At 48.6% G+C, this 20365-nt stretch overlaps 1 protein-coding gene across 1 annotated transcript in view; it reads left to right on the top strand.

Moving 5' to 3' along the window:
* MRC2 (mannose receptor C type 2) overlaps nucleotides 1–20365 on the top strand; it is a 105226-nt gene that overhangs the window by 36322 nt on the left and 48539 nt on the right. The window contains exon 6 of the mRNA XM_029572991.1: nucleotides 18847–18987. Coding sequence (XP_029428851.1) covers nucleotides 18847–18987 — 141 coding nt within the window. The remainder of the gene's footprint in view (nucleotides 1–18846; nucleotides 18988–20365) is intronic.

Genomic DNA, 20365 nt, shown 5'->3' on the forward strand with positions numbered 1-20365 from the left:
AAACCCGACCCCGACGGTGCAAGGCCGCTACGGGAGCCCAGCCCCGTAGCGGTGAAGAGAAAACCCGACCCCGACGGTGCAAGGCCGCTACGGGAGCCCAGCCCCGTAGCGGTGAAGAGGAAAACCCGACCCCGACGGTGCAAGGCCGCTACGGGAGCCCAGCCCCGTAGCGGTGAAGAAAAAACCCGACCCCGACGGTGCAAGGCCGCTACGGGAGCCCAAACCCGTAGCGGTGAAGAGAAAACCCGACCCCGACGGTGCAAGGGCCGCTACGGGAGCCCAGCCCCGTAGCGGTGAAGAGAAAACCCGACCCCGACGGTGCAAGGCCGCTACGGGAGCCCAGCCCCGTAGCGGTGAAGAGGAAAACCCGACCCCGACGGTGCAAGGCCGCTACGGGAGCCCAGCCCCGTAGCGGTGAAGAGAAAACCCGACCCCGACGGTGCAAGGCCGCTACGGGAGCCCATCCCCGTAGCGGTGAAGAGGAAAACCCGACCTCTGACTGAGGCGCCCATCCCTGTGGCGCCGAAAAAAGAAGGCCCGCCGGATTAAAGCAACGGCGGAACCGGAGCCCATCCCTGCAATGAAGGAAAAAGTTATTTTTGGTGAGAGCTTGTGTGTCTGTGTGTGAATGGGGGCCTGGGTGAGAGCTTGTGTGTGAATGGGGGCCTGGGTGAGAGCTTGTGTGTGAATGGATGTCTGGGTGAGAGCTTGTGTGTGAATGGATGTCTGGGTGAGAGCTTGTGTCTGTGGGTGTGAATGGATGTCTGGGTGAGAGCTTGTGTCTGTGGGTGTGAATGGATGTCTAGGTGAGAGCTTGTGTCTGTGGGTGTGAATGGATGTCTGGGTGAGAGCTTGTGTCTGTGGGTGTGAATGGATGCCTGGGTGAGAGCTTGTGTCTGTGGGTGTGAATGGATGCCTGGGTGAGAGCTTGTGTCTGAGGGTGTGAATGGATGCCTGGGTGAGAGCTTGTGTCTGAGGGTGTGAATGGATGCCTGGGTGAGAGCTGGTGTGTCTGAGGGTGTGAATGGGTGCCTGGGGGAGAGCTTGTGTCTGTGGGTGTGAATGGGTACCTGGGTGAGAGCTTGTGTCATTGGGTGTGAATGGGTGCTTGGGTGAGAGCTTGTGTGTAGGGGTGTGAATGGAAGCCTGGGTGAGAGCTGGTGTGAATGGGTGTAAGAGCTTTTGTGTGTGATTGAGAGCTTGTATATAAGAGAACATGAGTGTGATTGAGAGAGCGAGACTGGTCAGGGAGGTGATGTGTTTCTGTGTGAGAGAGAGAAACTGGTCAGGAAGATGACTGGTGTGAAAGAGACCGAGACTGGTCGTGGGGTCTAATTGGGGGTGTGTGTGTTGTGAGTGACTGGTTGTGGGTGCTAAGGAAGAAGATTGAGGACAGAGCTTCAGCAGCCCTTGCTGCTTCTGGTTAGTGCTATTGGCCTGGCTGGAGAAGGTAAGTAAAGGTGGCTTTTTAAATTTATTTTTCTTGATTGACTGCCATTTTAATTATTGGGTATTATGCGATGTCTGCTGTTTTGAAATATTTTATTGATATTTGGACATGTTTTAATAATTTTTATGAGTATTTAATTGAATATTATTTTGTTCAGCAGCTGCTTTGTAACATTTTTGGTATAACTTTACAATGATTTCAGTGTGGGGCTCTGTAGCAGCTTGGCTTATTCTGTTTTCCCAATAGGAAATGTTTTAGTGTTTAGGGCCTGGTTTAATAGTTGTATTTCTTAGATAGGGTTGTTACTGTTTGCGTGTGTTCCGTAATACAGGTGTAACTTTGTGCAGGTTAGTTTGTGTGCATTATTGCAAATCCTGAGTCTGTTAGGTGCTATATTTCTCTTTCCATTTCTCCAGGTTCGCACTGTATGCAGAGTGGCTTTTTTGGTTTTCCGTTCCAGTTTCTGTCTCCATATTTATAATTTGTGTTTTTTCTGTACTTGGTGAAGGTCAGTTCTGGGTGTGTGACCGAGGTGAGGTATTTTACTAGCATGTAGGCATTTGTATCAATCTTATTTGATGTGTTTTCTCAATAGGATATGCATTAGTGGTAAATTACTGTCTTTTCATAAGGAAGGCTATTGTGCCTGGTAGTAAAGGGAGTTTGTTTTGCTTTTACTGAGATGTCATCAGAACCAGAATATCTTTTTTTTGTATGGTGAGTTGTACGGGTTATGCCCTAGATCTGCTCTGCACTCATTGCTGAGGGTTGAGGAAATTCCTGTGGATGCAGAGTGCATTTTTACACTTAGCCCCGTGATGGTCACATGTTCAGTGTGTCACGCATATGAGAACCATTTGTCAGGTGTGTCCCGGCCAAAAAAAGGTTGAGAACCACTGCTCTATAGAACTGAGTAAAACATTTGTCAATACATAGAAATGACGGCAGAAAAAGACCAAATGGCCCATCCAGTCTGCCCAGCATTTTCCCGTACTTATCTGTTTCACCAACCACTAAGTTCAGGGCCCTTGTTGGTAACTGTTTGATTTGAATTTCCTGCCATTGATGCAGAGAGTAATGTTGGAGTTGCATCAAAAGTGAAGCATAAGGCTTAATGGTTAAGGGTGGTAACCGCTGCATCAAGCAAGTTACCCCAATGCTTGTTTACCCAGCCTGCACAGATCAATGTTTTGTTGGATGCTGTCTGAATGTAAATCCTCTTTTCCACATTTTCCCCTGCCATTGAAGCCGAGAACAACGCTGGATATGCATTCAAAGTGAAGTATCAGGCTTAATTGGTTTAGGGTAATAACCACTGCAATAAGTAAGCTACCCCCACTCTTATTTGTTTACCCAGACTGTGTAGTTCAGACCTTGTTGGTTGTTGTCTGAATGCAAATCCTCTTTTCCACATTTCCCCTTGCCGTTGAAGCAGAAAGCAATGTTAGAGTTGCATTAACCATGTGAAGGCTTATTGAGTAAGGGTAGTAATCACCAGGTAGAAGCCACCATTCCAGCAAACCACCCCCATGCCTGGGTATCACACATCAGCTTTCCCCATCTATCTTTAATTTTAAGAATTTAGTTTTGATTTAATCTCTCCTTCAGCTTTCTAGCCAATAACCTAATTGCCTTGTTTGCTAACTCAAAATACTCTTGTTTCACCATATCCATCTTGAAAAAAACTCTGTTAAATCCAGGGAATTCCATTCCTTCTTCAGGGAATCTAATTGTAAAAGTACTCATGAGGGCGGCGTTCTCTTATGACTCAGTTCTAACTTCTCTATTTTTGATAGTAAATGAACCTTAGTTTTCTCCTTCTCCTTTATAACATAGGCAGCTTGTGAAATAAGTTTTTCCTGTACAACTTCCTTTAAACAATCCCAAAATATCATAGGGGAAATTTCTCCTGTGTCATTAATATGTAAGTAGTCTTGGATATCGAGTCTCAACTGGTCACAAAAAGCTCTGTCATTCAATAGACTCTCATTAAATTTCCAGAGCTGCTTTTCTGTTTGCCCCACAAAGATATAACCCATATAGGAGAGGGGTCTGACTGTGTTATCTGACTTATATCTACATAACTGACATGGGGTAGTAAAGATTTGTCAACCAGAAAGTAATCAATTCTGTAATAAGTAGAATGTACTTTAGAAAAGAAAGTGCAGTTGTGAAGCGTTGGATTCCGTAATCTCCAAATATCAACCATCCCCCCAATCTGCCATCAGAGCTTTCAAGCGGAGCCTATGCTGATGTGATACTCCTCTCAACCCACTAGCGTTATCTAGATTAGGGGTATTTCGTTAAATTAAAATCCCCACCCTCAATGTGCCTTTCCACCCATTCCGAAAGGACATTTGAAAATTAATTCAAAAAAATGTCCCTGTGCTACATTCAGCAGATAAATATTTAGCAGTGTAAATAGGTCCCTGTTCAACCTTATTTTAACTATAATATAATGCCACTCTTGATCGCTGATGACAGACCTAACATCCACTAAAAGATTTCTAGAAAATAAAATGCCAGCCACATAATTTTTATTTTTGATTGTAGAAGAAGCATAACATTGTTATGGAAAATGCTTTGAAAATAACAACCTCTAATGTCTTTTGCACAAGTGAATTTCTTGACAGAAAAATACATCTGCCTTCAACTAAGCCCAATTCTCAAATGTGTGAAGCTTGCTGGGCAGACTGGATGGGCCGTTTGGTCCTCTTCTGCCGTCATTTCTATGTTTCTATATTAACTTCCTTTTACTAGGAAAATTCAGCCCTTTAACAGTCAGTGAGACAATTTTCAGTTGATCCATCATATCAAAGATTGTTACATTTGCCGGTCACAGGACACTGTGGCCAGCTGCGCTCGCCTTTTAACGCCGTGATCTCCCCCCCCCCACATCACTTGGGAGTTGCCGCCGTTGACCCACGGCACATGCAGTCGCCACCGCTGTTCCACCTCTTCTATGTGGCTTGGAGCCACTGCTACCGACTTCCTATACCTGCCAGCATTCCCTTTGGCGCGGGTGCACGCCTCTCTCCCCCTATTAAAGGGGCCGCGGCAGGAAAACCTCCATGAACTTCCCTGATGATGCCAGCACTCCCAAGCTACTTAAGGCCAGGCGCTGCCCTTGCTCCTGGCCTCTGCAACAGGTTGAACTCCATGTGAGTAGCTGGTTGCGTGACTCCATGTTCCTGACTCTGTGCTCCTGACCTTGTACTCTGACCCTTTGTCTCCTCTTCCCTTGGATTGAGTCTTAGCTCTGACCTCGGACGACTTCCTGGACTTGCTTGATTGCCACCTGCCCCAACCTTGGTATGTTTTTTGAACTCGCTTGATTGCCGCCTACCTCGACCCTTGACCCACCTGCTGAATTCTGTTGCTAGCTGCCTGCCCTGACCCTTGCAGCGTCTTGACTCTCTTTTTGTCAGCCGCCCATCATGGGAACCTTTGTCACCGGAGACCTGCGGCTAAGTCTAGCTGGCCAAGGCACCCAAAAGCTCAACCTGCAGGGAACATGGGCTGGTAGTGGTGACGGTCTTGTTGGGTCTCCGCACCAACCAATAACGCCTGCTGCCGCCAAGGACCTGCAGGGCTCTTCTCTGCAGGTAGTGTCAACGTCATTTCAGTCCAAGAGTCTACTTATTCAACGGTTTGCAGAGGCCATGGACCCAGTGGATCTCTCAGGCCTCCAGGCCATTCTGGGCCTGGCACAGAAAAGATCCAGTAGCAGCAGCAATTTCTGGAGGCCCTGGCAGGCACCATGGAGCACCTCAGCGCCCATCTTGATGCTACCACCACCATGACAAGCACCTTGGCGGCAGTGGCTCCTGCATCTATACTGGTAGCACCTACTATCCATCACCCGGTACCCCCTAGGTAGTCAGGGGACGCCAAGCTGTGCTGAGGTTTCTTAAACCAGTGCTTTATGTATTTCTCGCTGCAACCCATGCAGTTCTCAAGCAACTCTATCAAAACGACCTTCATCCTCTCTCACCTCGATGGAAAGTCGTTGGTGTGGGCCGCCCCCCTATGGGAGTGGGGAGATGCACTGCTTCAAGACCTGCCTCAGTTTGTCAAGGTTTTTAAGCAGGTCTTCAACAAGCTCAGCCGTCTGGATGCACTGGGGTCAGATCTGCTGCATTTACGACAGGGTACCAGGACCCTAACAGACTATGCCATCGAATTTCGTACCTTGGCTACAGAGTTAAATTGGAGAGAGGGCAGCCTCCACAGTATCTTTCCTCCGAATGAAAGATGAGCTGGCAGCCCGGAAACTGCCAGAAATCGCTGGATGCCTCATTGATCTGGCCGGGAGGATCGATGGGCGCCTCCAGCAAAGAGCGTGTGAATTAAGAGTTCTGCTTAGACATGCAAATTGCGCTGTCATTTTCAAGTCCCCTCGCTCCTTTTACCCATGGTGAACCCCGCCTCTGGATGTCAAGAAGAACCTGTTAGGTGCCCCGGCCACATGAGACTGCGACTGGTCCCCCTCACCTTGGCGGGCAGGAGGCCCATTCCTGCTCCCCATTTCGCTGCTCCCTGCCATCAATGCCAGCTGCTGCCTCTGCTGCCTGCTCTCGCAGCGTTCCCTCACGCCACTGAGGCTCTCTGCGGGCCCTCTAGGTATGCATGCCGCTTGCCAGAATTTAAAAGGTCAGTGGTGGGAAAGTTCCCTGTGGCCCGGGAAAATTACGTCAGGCAAGGCAGGTAAAAAATACCCTGTCTTGCCACTTCCTCCTCACCTCAGCAACAGATCCTGCTGTTCTTGAGTGCAAGTTGTCTGCGTTCCTGATTCCTGCCTTGTCTCCTACAATCCTGATTCCTGCTCCAGTTCCTGACTCTTGATTCTGGTACTCCTGATCCTCTTCTCCAATCCCTTCTCTGATTTCTCGGATTGCTCTCCTGGTTCTGACTCTGCTTGTTCCTGGACTCCACCTGACCGCTGCCTGCCCTGACCTTCTGCCTGGCTCACCGATTCTGCTTGTTTGCTGCCCATCCTGACCTTCTGACCGGTTCTCTGCCTCTGCATGACTACCGCCTGCCTCGACCTGTGGGTACATCCAACGTTGCTTCAGCCTTCTGTCTTCTGGTTCTTCACCTTGAGAGACCCGTGCCTAAGTCCTGCTGGCCCCAGTATCCAAGGGCTCAACCTGCAGGGAACGTGGGCTGGTATAGGTGAAGGTCCAGTTGGGTCTTCTCTCCCTTAACCGCTTCCCGACGACGAGGACCGACGGGGGCCTCCCCCTGGTGGAATCAACAACCTTGTCTTGGCTCAAGTGTCCACCTTTCCAACAGTTTGCTGAGGCCATGGACCCGGCGAACCTGACCAGTCTACAGGCCATTCCTGGACTGGCCCAGAGTTTACAGCAGCAATGCCTGGACTTGCTGGCAACTATGGTGGAATGCCTGGTAAAACCGTCTGGATGCCACCCCATTATCCAGCGCCCATACTTCCCCGACTCCAGCGCCTTCCACATCCACCGCAGTCCTTCATCTACCAGCACCACCTCGCTATGCTGGAAACCCCCCGACAGTGCTGTGGTTTCCTAAACCACTGCTTTATGCACTTCTCTTTACAGCCAGCCCAGTTTGCCAACGACAGTATTAAGAAGACTTTTATCCTGTTGATCCTAGATGGCAAAGCTCTGGCTTGGGCCTCTCCTATTTGGGAGTGTGGAGAACCCTGCTTCAGACCCTCCCATGCTTTGTACAAACATTCAAGCAAGTCTTCGATGAACCTGGGCGGCAGACCACTGGAGCTTCCGATCTCCTCTACTTACACCAGGGTTCGCGCTCATTGGCAGAATATGCGGTGGAGTTCACACCCTAGTATCAGAGCTAGGATGGTGAGAGGACAGCCTCAGAAGTATTTTCCAGGGGGTGTTATCCTCGAGAATCAAGGATGAGCTGGCTGCTCGAGAACTACCAGAGGATCTGGAGGTCCTCATTGATCTTTTGGCTGGATTGACTGGTGTCTGCAGCAGTGCCTCCGTGAGCTCAGATCTCCCCGCAGGTCAGTGGTACTGGCTCCTTCCTTCTCCTGGCCCTTGGCACCACCTTCTGTCTAACTCAGGCCGCCTCAGGTTGAGGAGCCTATGCAGCTTGGCCAGAGTCGACGTACCCCAGAAGAGAAGTAGCGACGGTGTACATTGGGGTTATGCCTCTATTGCACCGGTAAGGGCCATACATGTTGGCTCAGTGTCCTGAGAGGCCAGGAAACGCCAGTGCCTAGGCACCAGTGGGGAGATGACCCTGGGCTACGCTAATCCTGCTTCCCAATGCACAGCTTCCGTGACTATCCATCATCCCCACGGTGCCTTCTCCACCTTGGCCCTGATCGATTCTGGCGCCGGGGGAAACTTCATTCTAACAGATCTGGTCAGGCAGCTAGGCTTATCCACCTTGCCTAGAGAGCCACCACTGATGATCTCCTCCATCCATGGGGATCCCATGCCCGGACGGATTACCCGGGTGACCACTCGGATGAAGTTGCTCACCAGAATTCTTCATGAAGAAGAGCTCTCCTTCTTTGTCCTTGAGAAGGTGATACACCTGGTAGTACTGGGCCTGCCATGGCTCCAGGAGTACTCTCCTCACATTGATTGGGAGACCTTGCAGATAGCATCCTGGGGTCCTCATTGCCACACCACTTGTCTGCGTGATGTACCACGGCCAAGCCTTACCGTGGCAACCACTCCGCTAGCCCTGACACCACAATATGCTGAGTGTGCGGATGTCTTCTCCAAGCAAAAAGCTGAGACACTTCCCGAGCATCGCCCATTTGACTGCGCAATTGACTTTCTCCCTGGCACCATGCCTCCTCGAGGGAGAGTATACCCCTTGTCACTACCCGAAACCAAGGCCATGTCTGAATATATCAAGGAAAACTTGGAAAGAGGGTTTATCCGGCCCTCCACCTCGCCAGCTTCTTTTTTGTAGCAAAGAAGGATGGGTCGCTGCAGCCCTGCATTGATTATTACAGTGGATTGAACGCCATCACCAGAAGAGACCGATATCTGTTACCACTAATCCCGAAATTGTTGGACCGGCCTCAAGGGGCCAAGCAGTTTACAAAATTAGACCTTCGAGGGGCTTATAACATCATGCAGATAAGGCCAGGAAATGAGTGGAAGACCGCCTTTAATACCGGGGATGGCCACTATCAGTATTTAGTGATGCCTTTTGGCCTTTGCAATGCCCCAGCGGTCTTCCAACACTTAATGAACGAGATCCTTCGCGACATGCTTTACTCAAGCTTCATTGTCTATCTTGATGATGTGTTGATCTACTCCAGGGATCTTTCATCCCATCGCCAGGAGGTTAGGTGAATGCTTCAGCGCCTATGGGGGACCATACGTTATTTTCTAAGCTCGAAAAATGTCTATTCGAGCAGGAACCTCTCCTCTTCTTGGGCTTCGTTGTCTCCACCACAGGATTCCACATGGACCCTGAAAAGGTTGCCAGCATCCAGAACTGGCCACAAGCCTCTGGACTCTAGGCCCTACAACGTTTTTTAGGGTATGCCAACTTCTACCGGCACTTTATTCCACAATACTCCCGGATAGTAGCGCCGCTTACTGCACTCACGAGGAAGGGGGTCAACCCCAAACACTGGCCATCCGAAGCAATTGCAGCCTCCAACGAGTTGAAGCACGCCTTCCTGCAAGACACTTGTCTTTGCCACCCAGACCTCTCACTCCCTTTCATCCTGGAGGTGGATGCCTCCGACATGGCCATGTGAGCAGTACTGAGTCAGCATTCAGAGAAAGGGGCCCTACTACCATGCTCCTACTTCTCATGCAGAGTCACACCAGCCGAAAGGAATTAAAACATTGGGGACATATAACTCCTTGCCATCAAGATGGCGTTCGAGGAATGGCGGCAATGGCTTTAGGGTGCGCAGAACTCTATCACCATTTTCACTGACCACAAAAACCTTGAATATCTCAGCTGCACTCAGCGATTTAATCCTTGCCAGGCTCACTAGTCTCTATTCTTCAGCCGGTTCAACTTTACTCTTCGCTATAGACCGGCCATGAAGAGCATGTGTGCTGATGCACTTTCCAGGGCCTTTGAGATGTAGGATGCTCCTGAGGTGCCCAACTACATTATTGACCCAGCAAAGGTTCTCCTGGCCGCCACCCAGACTTCCCCGCCTGGGAAAACTGTGGTTCCCCTCTGGCTCAGGCAGAAGGTCCTAAGATGGGCCCATGACTCTCACTGCAGGGCACCTGAGAAGAGTCCATACGTTGGACTTATTACAATACTACTGGTGGCTGCATGTGGCGCGAGACATTAAGGCTTACGTTGATTGCTGCCCAATTTGTGCTAGGCAGAAACCCCTGGCAGGACATCCTTGGAGTCTATTACAGCCTTTACCAGCCCCCAAGGAATCAAGGAACAGACTTTGTGGTAGAGCTGCCTCCTTTGAATGGTCATCCCGTCATCTGGGTGGTCGTCAATAGGTTCTCGAAAATGATACACTTTACCTCCCTTCCTAAACTCCCCTTGGCTCCTGAACTAGCCAAACTCTTCACCCAACATATTTTCCATCTTCATGGGCTCCCACAGCACATTGACTCTGATCAAGGGGTCCAATTCACAGCTAACTACTGGCAATCACTGTGAAAAACGTTTGGCATCCAACTTGACTTCACCATGGACTACCACCCTCAGGGCAACGGCTAGGCTGAGCGCACCAATCAAGCTCTGAAAGCATTCCTCTGTTCTTTCGTGAACGACAGACAAGACGACTGGGCCTCCTTTCTCCCCTGGGCGAAGTTTTCTCACACCTTCTCTGCAACCGGTTCTTCCCCATAAGAACATAAGAAATTGCCATGCTGGGTCAGACCAAGGGTCCATCAAGCCCAGCATCCTGTTTCCAACAGTGGCCAAACCAGGCCACAAGAATCTGGCAAGTACCCAAACATTAAGAAGATCCCATGCTACTGATGCCAGTAATAGCAGAGGCCATTCCCTAAGTCAACTTGATTAATAGCAGTTAATGAACTTCTCCTCCAAGAACTTATCCAAACCTTTTTTAAACCCAGCTACACTAACTGCACTAACCACATCCTCTGGCAACAAATTCCAGAGCTTAATTTTGTGTTGAGTGAAAAATAATTTTCTCTGATTAGTCTTAAATGTGCTACTTGCTAACTTCATGGAGTGCCCCCTAGTCCTTCTATTATCCAAAAGTGTAAATAACCGATTCACACCTACTCGTTCAAGACCTCTCATTATTTTAAAGACCTCTATCATATCCCTCCTCAGCCATCTCTTAGATGTGTACAGGAGACAACTGGTACAGCCACTTCCCACATCCCTCTCGGTGCCTTCTCCAGCGGCTCAGCTTACTGCCCAGCAACTGCTTGCTCTTTGGACCCGCACGCAGAATAACGTCCGGGAGGCAGCTGAGGAAGCAAAGAGGCACTGGCGACCTGCACCCCTCTTCAATCCTGGGGAACGAGTTTGGCTAAGCACTTGTCACATTCGCCTCAGAGTACCTTCAATGAGGTTGGTCCCTTTTCAATCACAGAGCGAATATGACCAGTTACCTACCACCTGAGACTACTTTCGTCCTTGAAGATACACAATTTGTTCCATGTATCCCTCCTTAAACCTCTGGTTTTATCCTGGCCCAGGAGGAAGCAGCAGAGTAAGAACAAATATACCAAGGAAAGGAGATTCTGGATGTGAGGTGCCGTCACAAGAAATGGGAGTACTTAATCGCTTGGGAGGGCTTTGGTCCCAACGAAAACATTTGGGAGCCTGCCTCCAACATATTAGATAAGACACTACTCCAGCAATTCCACATTTCCCATCCTGAAAAACCCGGGCCTTCTAGGAGGGGGCATAGAGGAGGGGGTACTGTTAGGTGCCCCGGCTGCGTGAGGCCGCAACTGGTCCGTTCCTGCTCCCCCCTTCACTGCTCCCTGCCGTTTATGGCGGCTGCCGCCACTGCGGCCTGCCCGACGCAGATGATGCTGAAGCTCTCTGTGGGCCCTCTATGTGCACGCATATGCCGCTCGCCAGGATTTAAAGGGCCAGTGGCTAGAGTTTCCTGTGGCCCAGGAAGATGACGTCAGGCAAGGCAGGTATAAATACCCTGCCTTGCCACTTCCTCCTCGCCTCAGCAATGGGTCCTGCTCTTCTTGAGTGTGAGTTGTTTGTGTTCCTGATTTCTGCCTTGTTTCCTGTGATCCTGATTCCTGCTCCTGCTCCAGCTTCAGCTCCAGTGCCTGACTCCTGATTCCAGTACTCCTGATCCTCTTCTCCAGTCCCTTCCCTGCTTCCTCTGATTGCTCTCCTGGTTCTGACCCTGCTTGTTCCTGGACGCCGCCTGACCGCTGCCTGCCTTGACCTTTTGCCTGGCTGACCGATTCTGCTTGTCCGCTGCCTGTCCTGACATTCTGACAGGTTCTTTGCCTCTGCTTGACCACTGCCTGCCTCGACCCGTGGTACATCCTTGCTTCAACTTTCTGTCTTCTGGTTCTTTGCCTTAAGAGACCCATGCCTAAGTCCTGCCGGCCCCAGTACCCAAGGGCTCAACCTTCGGGGGAACGTGGGCTGGTATAGGTGAAGGTCCAGTTGGGTCTTCTCTCCCTGAACCGCATCCTGATGACGAGGAACAACAGGGGCCTCCCCCTGGCGGTAGCAACAACCTTGTCTCGGCTCAAGGGTCCACCTTTCCAACAGAACCGATGCAGCTCGGGCAGAGCCACCTCTTGCCAGAAGAGAAGCAACATCACCGTACCCAGGGGCTCTGCTTTTACTGTGCCGGAAAGAGATACCTGCTGGCCCAATGCTCTGAAAGGCAGGGAAATGCCTGAGCCTAGGAGTCAGTGGGGAAATGACCCTAGGCTACACACTGCCTGCTCCTCAACTTATGTTTCCTGTAACGATAACAACGGATGAAAACTAATTTTCCTAAACTCCCCTTGGCTCCTAGTTCAGGAGCCAAGGGGAGTTTAGGAAGGGAGGTAAAGTGTATCATTTTCGAGAACCTATTGACAACCACCCAGATGACGGATGACCATTCAAAGGAGGCAGCTCTACCACAAAGTCCGTTCCTTGATTCCTTGGGGGCTGGTAAAGGCTGTAATAGATCCCAAGGACGTCCTGCCAGGGGTTTCTGCCTAGCACAAGTTGGGCAGCAATCAACGTAAGCCTTAATGTCTCGCACCACATGCAGCCACCAGTAGTATTGTAATAAGTCCAACGTACGGACTCTTCTCAGGTGCCCTGCAGTGAGAGTCATGGGCCCATCTTGCGCTGTTGGTTTCTGGTGCGGGGGGAAATTTCATCATGAAGGCTCTAGTGGACCACCTGAACCTACGGACAGTCCCCCGGGACCCTCTGCTCATCATCTCTTCCATTTCTAGAGAACCTCTGCCTGAGCAGATCACTGAGATGACAGCACCGCTGCTGCTCACTGGCATATTACATTGGGAAGAGATAACTTTCCATATCATCGAAAAGGCTGTACACCCGATTGTGCTGAGTCTACCCTGGTTACAACTGCCCTTTCCTCAGTTTGACTGGGGATCCTTCCAGCTGACAAGGTGGAGCCCTCATTGCCACTTTGCTTGCCTTCTTCCTATCACACCTCCTCCCTCAGTTCCACTAGCCTTGACCTCACTGGGACTGCCTCCACAGTTTGCTGACTTTGTGGAGATCTTGCCTGAGTACCGTCCCTTTGACTGTGCTACTAATCTGATGCCTGGAACTACCCTGCCAAGAGGTAGGGTGTATCCCCTATTCCTTCTGGAGACCAAAGCCATGTCCTAGTACATCCAAGAGAACCTCGACAAGGGATTCATCCGGCCCTCCACATCTCCAGCGGGTGCGGGGTTCTTCTTCATAACCAAGAAGGATGGGACGATACGCCCCTGTATTGACTACAGGGGGCTAAACGCTATCACCAAGAAGAACCGATATCCTCTGCCATTTATTCTGGAACTACTAGATCAACTGCAAGGGGGCCAGGATATTCACAAATCTGGATCTGCGTGGGGCCTACAACCTCATTCGGATCAAGCAAGGTGACGCATGGAAGACCACGTTTAACAAGTGAGAAGGACACTACGAATACCTGGTCATGTCCTTCGGCTTATGCAAATCTCCCACCGTATTCTAAGGCATGATGAATGAGATCTTCAGGGACCTGCTATACAAATATGTGGTGGTCTATCTAGATGACATTCTCATCTTCTCCAAAGACCTCCTTTCCCACCGTTGCAATGTCCACCAGGTTCTCCAAAGACAAAGGGCCCATAAGCTGTTCGCCAAGTTGGACAAATGCATGTTCAAAAAGGAGAACTTACCCTTCCTGGGATACATAATTTCAAGCAGTGGCTTCTGCATGGACCTCGAAAAAGTAAATTGTATCCTGAACTGGCTGCAACCCTCCGGTCTCCATCCCTTACAAAGGTTTTTGGGGTTCGCAAATTTCTACAGATACTTTATTCCCAACTACTTGCAGATTGCGGTGCCCCTTACAGCTCTTACCAGGAAGGGAGCAAACACCAAGGACTGACCTCAGAGGCAGACACCACCTTTCTTAAACTCAAGCGAGCTTTCCTCCAGGAACCATGCCTCAGCCACCCTGACCCCACATGACCCTTCATTCTAGAGGTCAGCACCTCCTCTGTGGGGGTAGGGGCGGTTTTAAGCCAACTCTCTGACAAGGGAGTTCTTCGACCTTCTCCCGGAGGTTCTCTCAGGCGGAACGAAACTATGGCATCTGAGAGAGAGAATTGCTAGCAATAAAACTGGCCTTAGAGGAGTGGCAACAATGTTTGGAGGGGGCACAACACCGTATCACGGTATATACCGACCCCAAAAACCTAGAACACCTCCGCCATACTCAAAGCTTGAACGCTCGTCAAGCCCAATGATTCCTGTTCTTCGCCCGCTTCAATTTTGAGGTAAGATATAGCTGAGTAGCGAAGAAACAAAAAAGATCGCTACTCAGCAATATTGGATCGGCTTCCGCTTTGTATTTTGAGGTAAGATACAGGCTAGCTGCCAAGAACCTGCGAGCAGACACTCTCTCCTCCCGGTCTTTTGAAGTAGGAGATACTCCTGAATCCCTGGGTCATATCATTGACCCAGCAGGGTTTCTCCTAGCTGCTTCCATGACCGTCTCCCCAGAAAAGATGGTCGTACCCCTTCGTCTCTGTCAGAAAGATTTGGAATGGTCTCATGATTCTCACGTCGCAGGACATCGTGGTTGGGCCTGGACTCTTGCACTACTCCAGCAGTTTTACTGGTAACTGCTGATGCGGAGCATCATCAAGGCCTATGTGGACTCCTGTCCTACCTACGCCCAACAAAAGCCTATGGTGGGATGACCTTGGGGACTGTTACAGCCATTGCCAGCCCCTGAGGCACCTTGGACCCACATCCACCGATTTTGTGGTGGACCTCCCCCTCTAACGGCTGCTGTGTTATCTGAGTCGTTATCGACCATTTTTCTTTCGACCGTTTTCCATTTTGTGGCTCTCCCTGGTCTCCCTTCTGCACCAGAACTGGCAAAATTGCTTACCACTCACATCTTCTGGCTACATGGATTACCCCAGCACATTCTTTCGGATTGAGGTGCCCAGTTCATAGTGAAGTATTGGCGCTTTCTTTGCCAGAAGTTCAATATCAATTTTGACTTCACTTCGGCTTATCACCCCCAAGCTAATGGACAGACAGAATGCATGAACTGTACACTCAAGACTTTCCTGAGGTCCTGTATCAACGAGCATCAGGACAACTGGGTTATCCTTGTACTGTGGACTGAATTCTCCCACAACTTTCACACCAGCACCTCTACCAGGGCCTCTCTGTTCCTGATTGTCTATGAATGTCAACCGGTTCCCCCATTACCTATCCCGTTATCAGTTGCTTCACCAGCAGCTCAACTGACTGCCCGCAAATTCCAGGAGCTATGGACCCCGGACCAAGGCTATGTTACAGAAAGCTGCCCTCAAAGCCAAAGAAACAACGAATGCGTTCCAACATATAGCCCCACAATTCAAGCCCGGAGACAAGGTCTGGTTAACTACCTGTCATATTCATCTTAGCATACCCTCCATGCGGCTAACACCTCGCTACATAGGACCCTTCTCTGTTATCCAGCAGATAGAGCCAGTCACATATCAATTACGCCTACCTAGGGCCCTAAGGATCCATAATGTGTTCCATGGCTCCCTTCTCAAGCCCTTAGCACTGTGTGAGCTACCCAAATGATCCCGGAACTCCCAGAAATCACCTCAGAAGAAGACCAATTAATTCAAGAGAGGATTTGGATGTTCACCAGTGTAACAAGAAGTGGGAATACTTGATATCCTGGGAGGGATATGGTCCCGAAGAAAATACTTGGGAACCTGCTACCATCATTCTAGACAAGAGCCTGCTCAAATGGTTCCACACCTCTCATCCCAAGAAAACTAAGCCCTGGGTGGGGGGGGGGGGGGGGGATTATAGAGGAGGGTGTACTGTTGCGCGTGCCGGCCATGGGACTCTGCAGCGGCCACACTCACCTTTCAACACCGTGTTCCCCCCGCACAACTCGGGAGCTGCCACCAACCTACAGCACATTCAGCCGGCCCCTCAACTGTTGCTGCCACTCCACCTCTTCTTCACGACTTGGAGCTGCCACCGGCAACTTCCTGCACCCGTCGGCATTCCCTTAGGTGTGCGCAAATGCCTTTCTCCCCCTCTTAAAGGGTCCGCGGCGGGAAAACCTCCTCTGTCCTCCCTGATGACGCCAGCTACTTAAGGCCAGGCCCTGCCCTTGCTCCTGGTCTCTGCAACAGGTCGAACTCTATGTGAGTAGCTGGTTGTGTGACTCCGTGCTCCTGACCTTGTACTCTGACCCTTTGTCTTGTCTATCCTTGGATTGACTCTTGATTCTGACCTCAGACTTCTCCTGGACTTGCTTGATCGCTACCTGCCCCGATCTTGGTACGTTTCCTGGACTTGCTTGATTGCCGCCTGTCTCAACCCTTGAGCCACCTGCTGAATTCAGTTGCTAGCTGCCTTCCGTGACCCTTGGAACGTCTTGACTCTCCTTTTGTCGGCCTTCCGTTGTGGGAATCTTCGTCGCCGGAGACCTGCACCTAAGTCCAGCTGGCCCCGGCACCCAAGGGCTCAGCCTGTGGGGAACATGGGATGGTAGTGGTGAAGGTCCTATTGGGTTTCCGCACCAACCAATACTGCCTGCCGCCGCCGCCGAGGACCTGCAGGGTTCCTCTCTGCAGGTAACGTCAACCTTGTCTCGGTCCAAGGGTCCACTCATTCAACAATTATATACTATATGATTGTTGGAGAATCATAATATAACCACCTCCCCCTACATCTCCCCCAGATTGTCAGTTATTTCCAATAACATGATATAATCCTTCCAGTATCCCCTATTACTGTTGAGTAAGCAACACTCTTCCTGCCCCTGCCCCTCCCCCTCCCCCCTTCATCATCTATCATCCTTCTCGCCAATTGGCACAACACTTCTTCTTGAGGAATGACGTCATCATACCAAATTCCTTCAGTTAAGTTGAACAGAACTCCATATTACAGTTATATAGCTAAGAGTCAATATAATAATCCTCTACTGAACATCCTACTATGTTTATACTCTGCAGAACCATGGGATCATCAACACCTTAGAGAGGCTGGACTTCTGAGAAATGTTTGCCCATCTCAACAACCTGGTAATCCCTTAGATAAACTCCTTAGCAATGAGGAGCCACCCGCTTGCCTTTGCAGTTTCCTGCCTCCACTAGGGATCTGTTGCCACTTAGGGGGGCTGTCTTTAGATATTGTAGCACAGGATTCACAGCCTTGACCCAGCTGCAAAGTCGATAGTCCCGCAGCTCTCAATAGCTTTACTTCCTGTTCCACTGTTTTGATCCAACAGGATACCCCGTTGATAGTAAAGCATAGTCTAAAAGGGAAAAGCCACCTGGATTTTGTTTTCTCAAAATATTCTCTCTCTGAATTCTCTCCTCTTCCGTATCATTGTAGGCAAGAGATCCTGAAAAATTTCAAGGTGGCATCCCCTCCACACTATCTGATCCATTTTCCTGGCCTGGATGAGGACCTTTATTTAATGGCACATTTATGAAAACACGCCACAGTATCTCTTGGTGTGTTTCCTCGAGACTGACTCTGGGATCTATGCGCCTGTTCTAGATCAATCTTAGGCAAACTGTGAGGATTACTTTTAAAACCGCTTGCGTCCGCCCATTTATTTGTGTATGTGGGTGCACACAAAGTTGCTACTGTATTTTATAACCAGCGTGGAAAGATTATAAAATGAGTACATATGTACATACAAATGCTTGCATATATAAAAACCACAAGTTGCACAAGTTCGGACTTATCCGGCTATGTAGCAGCACGTAACTGGACAAGTCTGAAAAGCAATACTTAGATGGACAAGTAGTGCTTTTCAGACTTATCCGTCTGTGTAACCTGCTACTACTTAGCCAGATAAATTGGAATACAACTGGGTAAGTGCCACAACTTATCTGAATAAGTTCAAAATTGTCCATCTAGCAGGAAAGGAGCTACCTACCCAAATAAGTTAGAAATTAGGCGATAAGTGTGTGCAACTCACATACCAGTGTATTTGTACTTCCATTTTTACAAGGATACACATGTAGACTTTTATTGCGTTAATTTGAAGCTTTTAGCCCCCCAGCTTTTACACTCCTAAATCAGGGGTATTTTATAACATTCATGCGGCAATGAACTAACCCATTTTACCATTTCACCCAGTCCATCTGCAGCTCATGAAGACTGTCCTGGCTCTTCAGCATAATGTTCCTCCATTGTACCCAGACCCTCTATCCAATCTTTTTTTTTTTTTTTTCCAATTTAATGATGTCTATGATCACTTACACCAGATATTGAGCAGAAGTAAATATACACACTTCATTTTGATAGGCTGTAAAATAGTGAATTAGGTGCATAAATGTTGGCCCCACCCCAGAATACCCCTGCCACGCCCCTTTCTTACGCGTGCAAAGATACTCACTGACTCTGATTTTTGCGGGTAAGTTGTAGTTTTGAAAATAGCATGCATTTGAGTATGTGCTATTTTATGCACACAAATGCTAATTTTTACGCATGTAATGTTTGAAAATTCACCTCTGTGGGTTTAAATAGTATTGAAGCTCCAGCAAGCCCAAAACTCTGCTAGTGTACACACTGCAGATCACTATTCCCTGGTGATACTCTGATTTCACAGATGCATCTCCTGGCTTGAAGTTTTATAAAATGTCTGTCCTCATGTAAAGATGACAGAAACAGTGCTATAGCTCCCAGTCTGCATTTATCTCACCCATTGCGCTGTTATCCTGTTTGAACACTGTACCCACCTTTCCTCTCTCTCCTTTTAGATCAGCCCAGTAATTCCAACGAAGAAAACTGTGCAGTGGTCCGGACTGAGTCCTCAGGGAAATGGCAAACCCGGGATTGTGGGATGGCTCTTCCCTATGTGTGCAAGAAGAAAACCAGGACCGATGACCCATTCTCCACAGGTGAGGTCCAATAATCCTAATGATAGCTTATAAAGGGCTTTTCATCCAAACAGCATAGCAATGTGCTTTGCAATTATTTGTGCTTCAAACATGCTGCCACCCAGGGGCGGCTCAAGGCAATCTGCTGCCTGAGGCGAGGATTGAGATGGTGCCAAAGAAATTCCCAAAGAAATGGCAGTCCGTGTATCGCTGGTGATATTTCTTGGAAGCTGGCAGCCCTGCTACACGCGCAGGAACACTACAACCTGCCTCCCACATTTCTGCAGCATTTGCCTCCTGGAGAAGTGGGAAATGGGCGAATAGTGTGTGTGTGTGTGGGGGGGGGGGGGGGGGGTCAGTATGTAGCACACTCTCTTCAGGTCAGTGCAAGGATATCAGGTGCACTAGGCAAACTTGACACACTAACTCTCACCACACACAATTAAAAGCTCTGCATTTATAATAACAGAAAAGATATTCATAGTCTTCCAAGGTAAAACTATCACAGCAACATGTATATTATTTTCACATGCACTGCATTGGTGCCAACCAGAAAACTCTGCAAAATAGACATTTGTTGTTAGGCCTATTGTAAAATGCATTTGATGTGGGCTTAGCCCTCAGAAAGCCATGAGTAAACTGAATAACAATGATAATATAGTAAACCTGTTATGATGCATTTTATGTTTACATTGTAATCTGCTTAGTACAATATGTTTGCTATAAGCGGCCTATAAATATTTTAAATAAATAAACCTCCCATACCAAAACAGCACTAAATGCTAGCACTCAAGCAGTAATAACCCTACCTTTGAAAAGACAACACTACAAATATGACACCAGGTTCTAAAACACCAATACACCTCCTATTAGGAAAGCAAAATAAGTCAGGCTGCTATATCCCTACACAGAAACTACATTTATTATTTTATTTATTTGCAGTTTTATGTCCCTTTGATCACACATGTAGAACACAGACAGATCGACACCAAATATAGAATAAAATATAAACAGAAATGTGCAGACAAAAACTGAACTGGAAACTGCATGAAGCCAGACCTGTATGCAGTGCAACAATGGAAAAATAGAAACACCTTCATTCCTCATAAAACTAATAAATCAAGAAATATAACATTAATTATAATAGTAAAACTATATCAATAAAATAAATATTTCAAAATGGCTGATGAATAGGACATAAAAAATTTGTTTAAATGTTCTCAAAAAAAAATAAAAATTTCAAAACAAGACACATCAAAATTCCCCGCTCTCCATACCTGATATCTTTTTTGATTTCCAGTCACCCTAAAATTCTTGTGGATTGGGTGGGCGGGCGTACAAACTTTATCCTCTCTCTCACAAACATACACGCATGTCCATTCTCTCTTACACATACACT

This window comes from Rhinatrema bivittatum, chromosome 12 (genome assembly GCF_901001135.1).
Source record: "Rhinatrema bivittatum chromosome 12, aRhiBiv1.1, whole genome shotgun sequence".
NCBI classification, from domain to species: Eukaryota; Metazoa; Chordata; class Amphibia; order Gymnophiona; family Rhinatrematidae; genus Rhinatrema; species Rhinatrema bivittatum.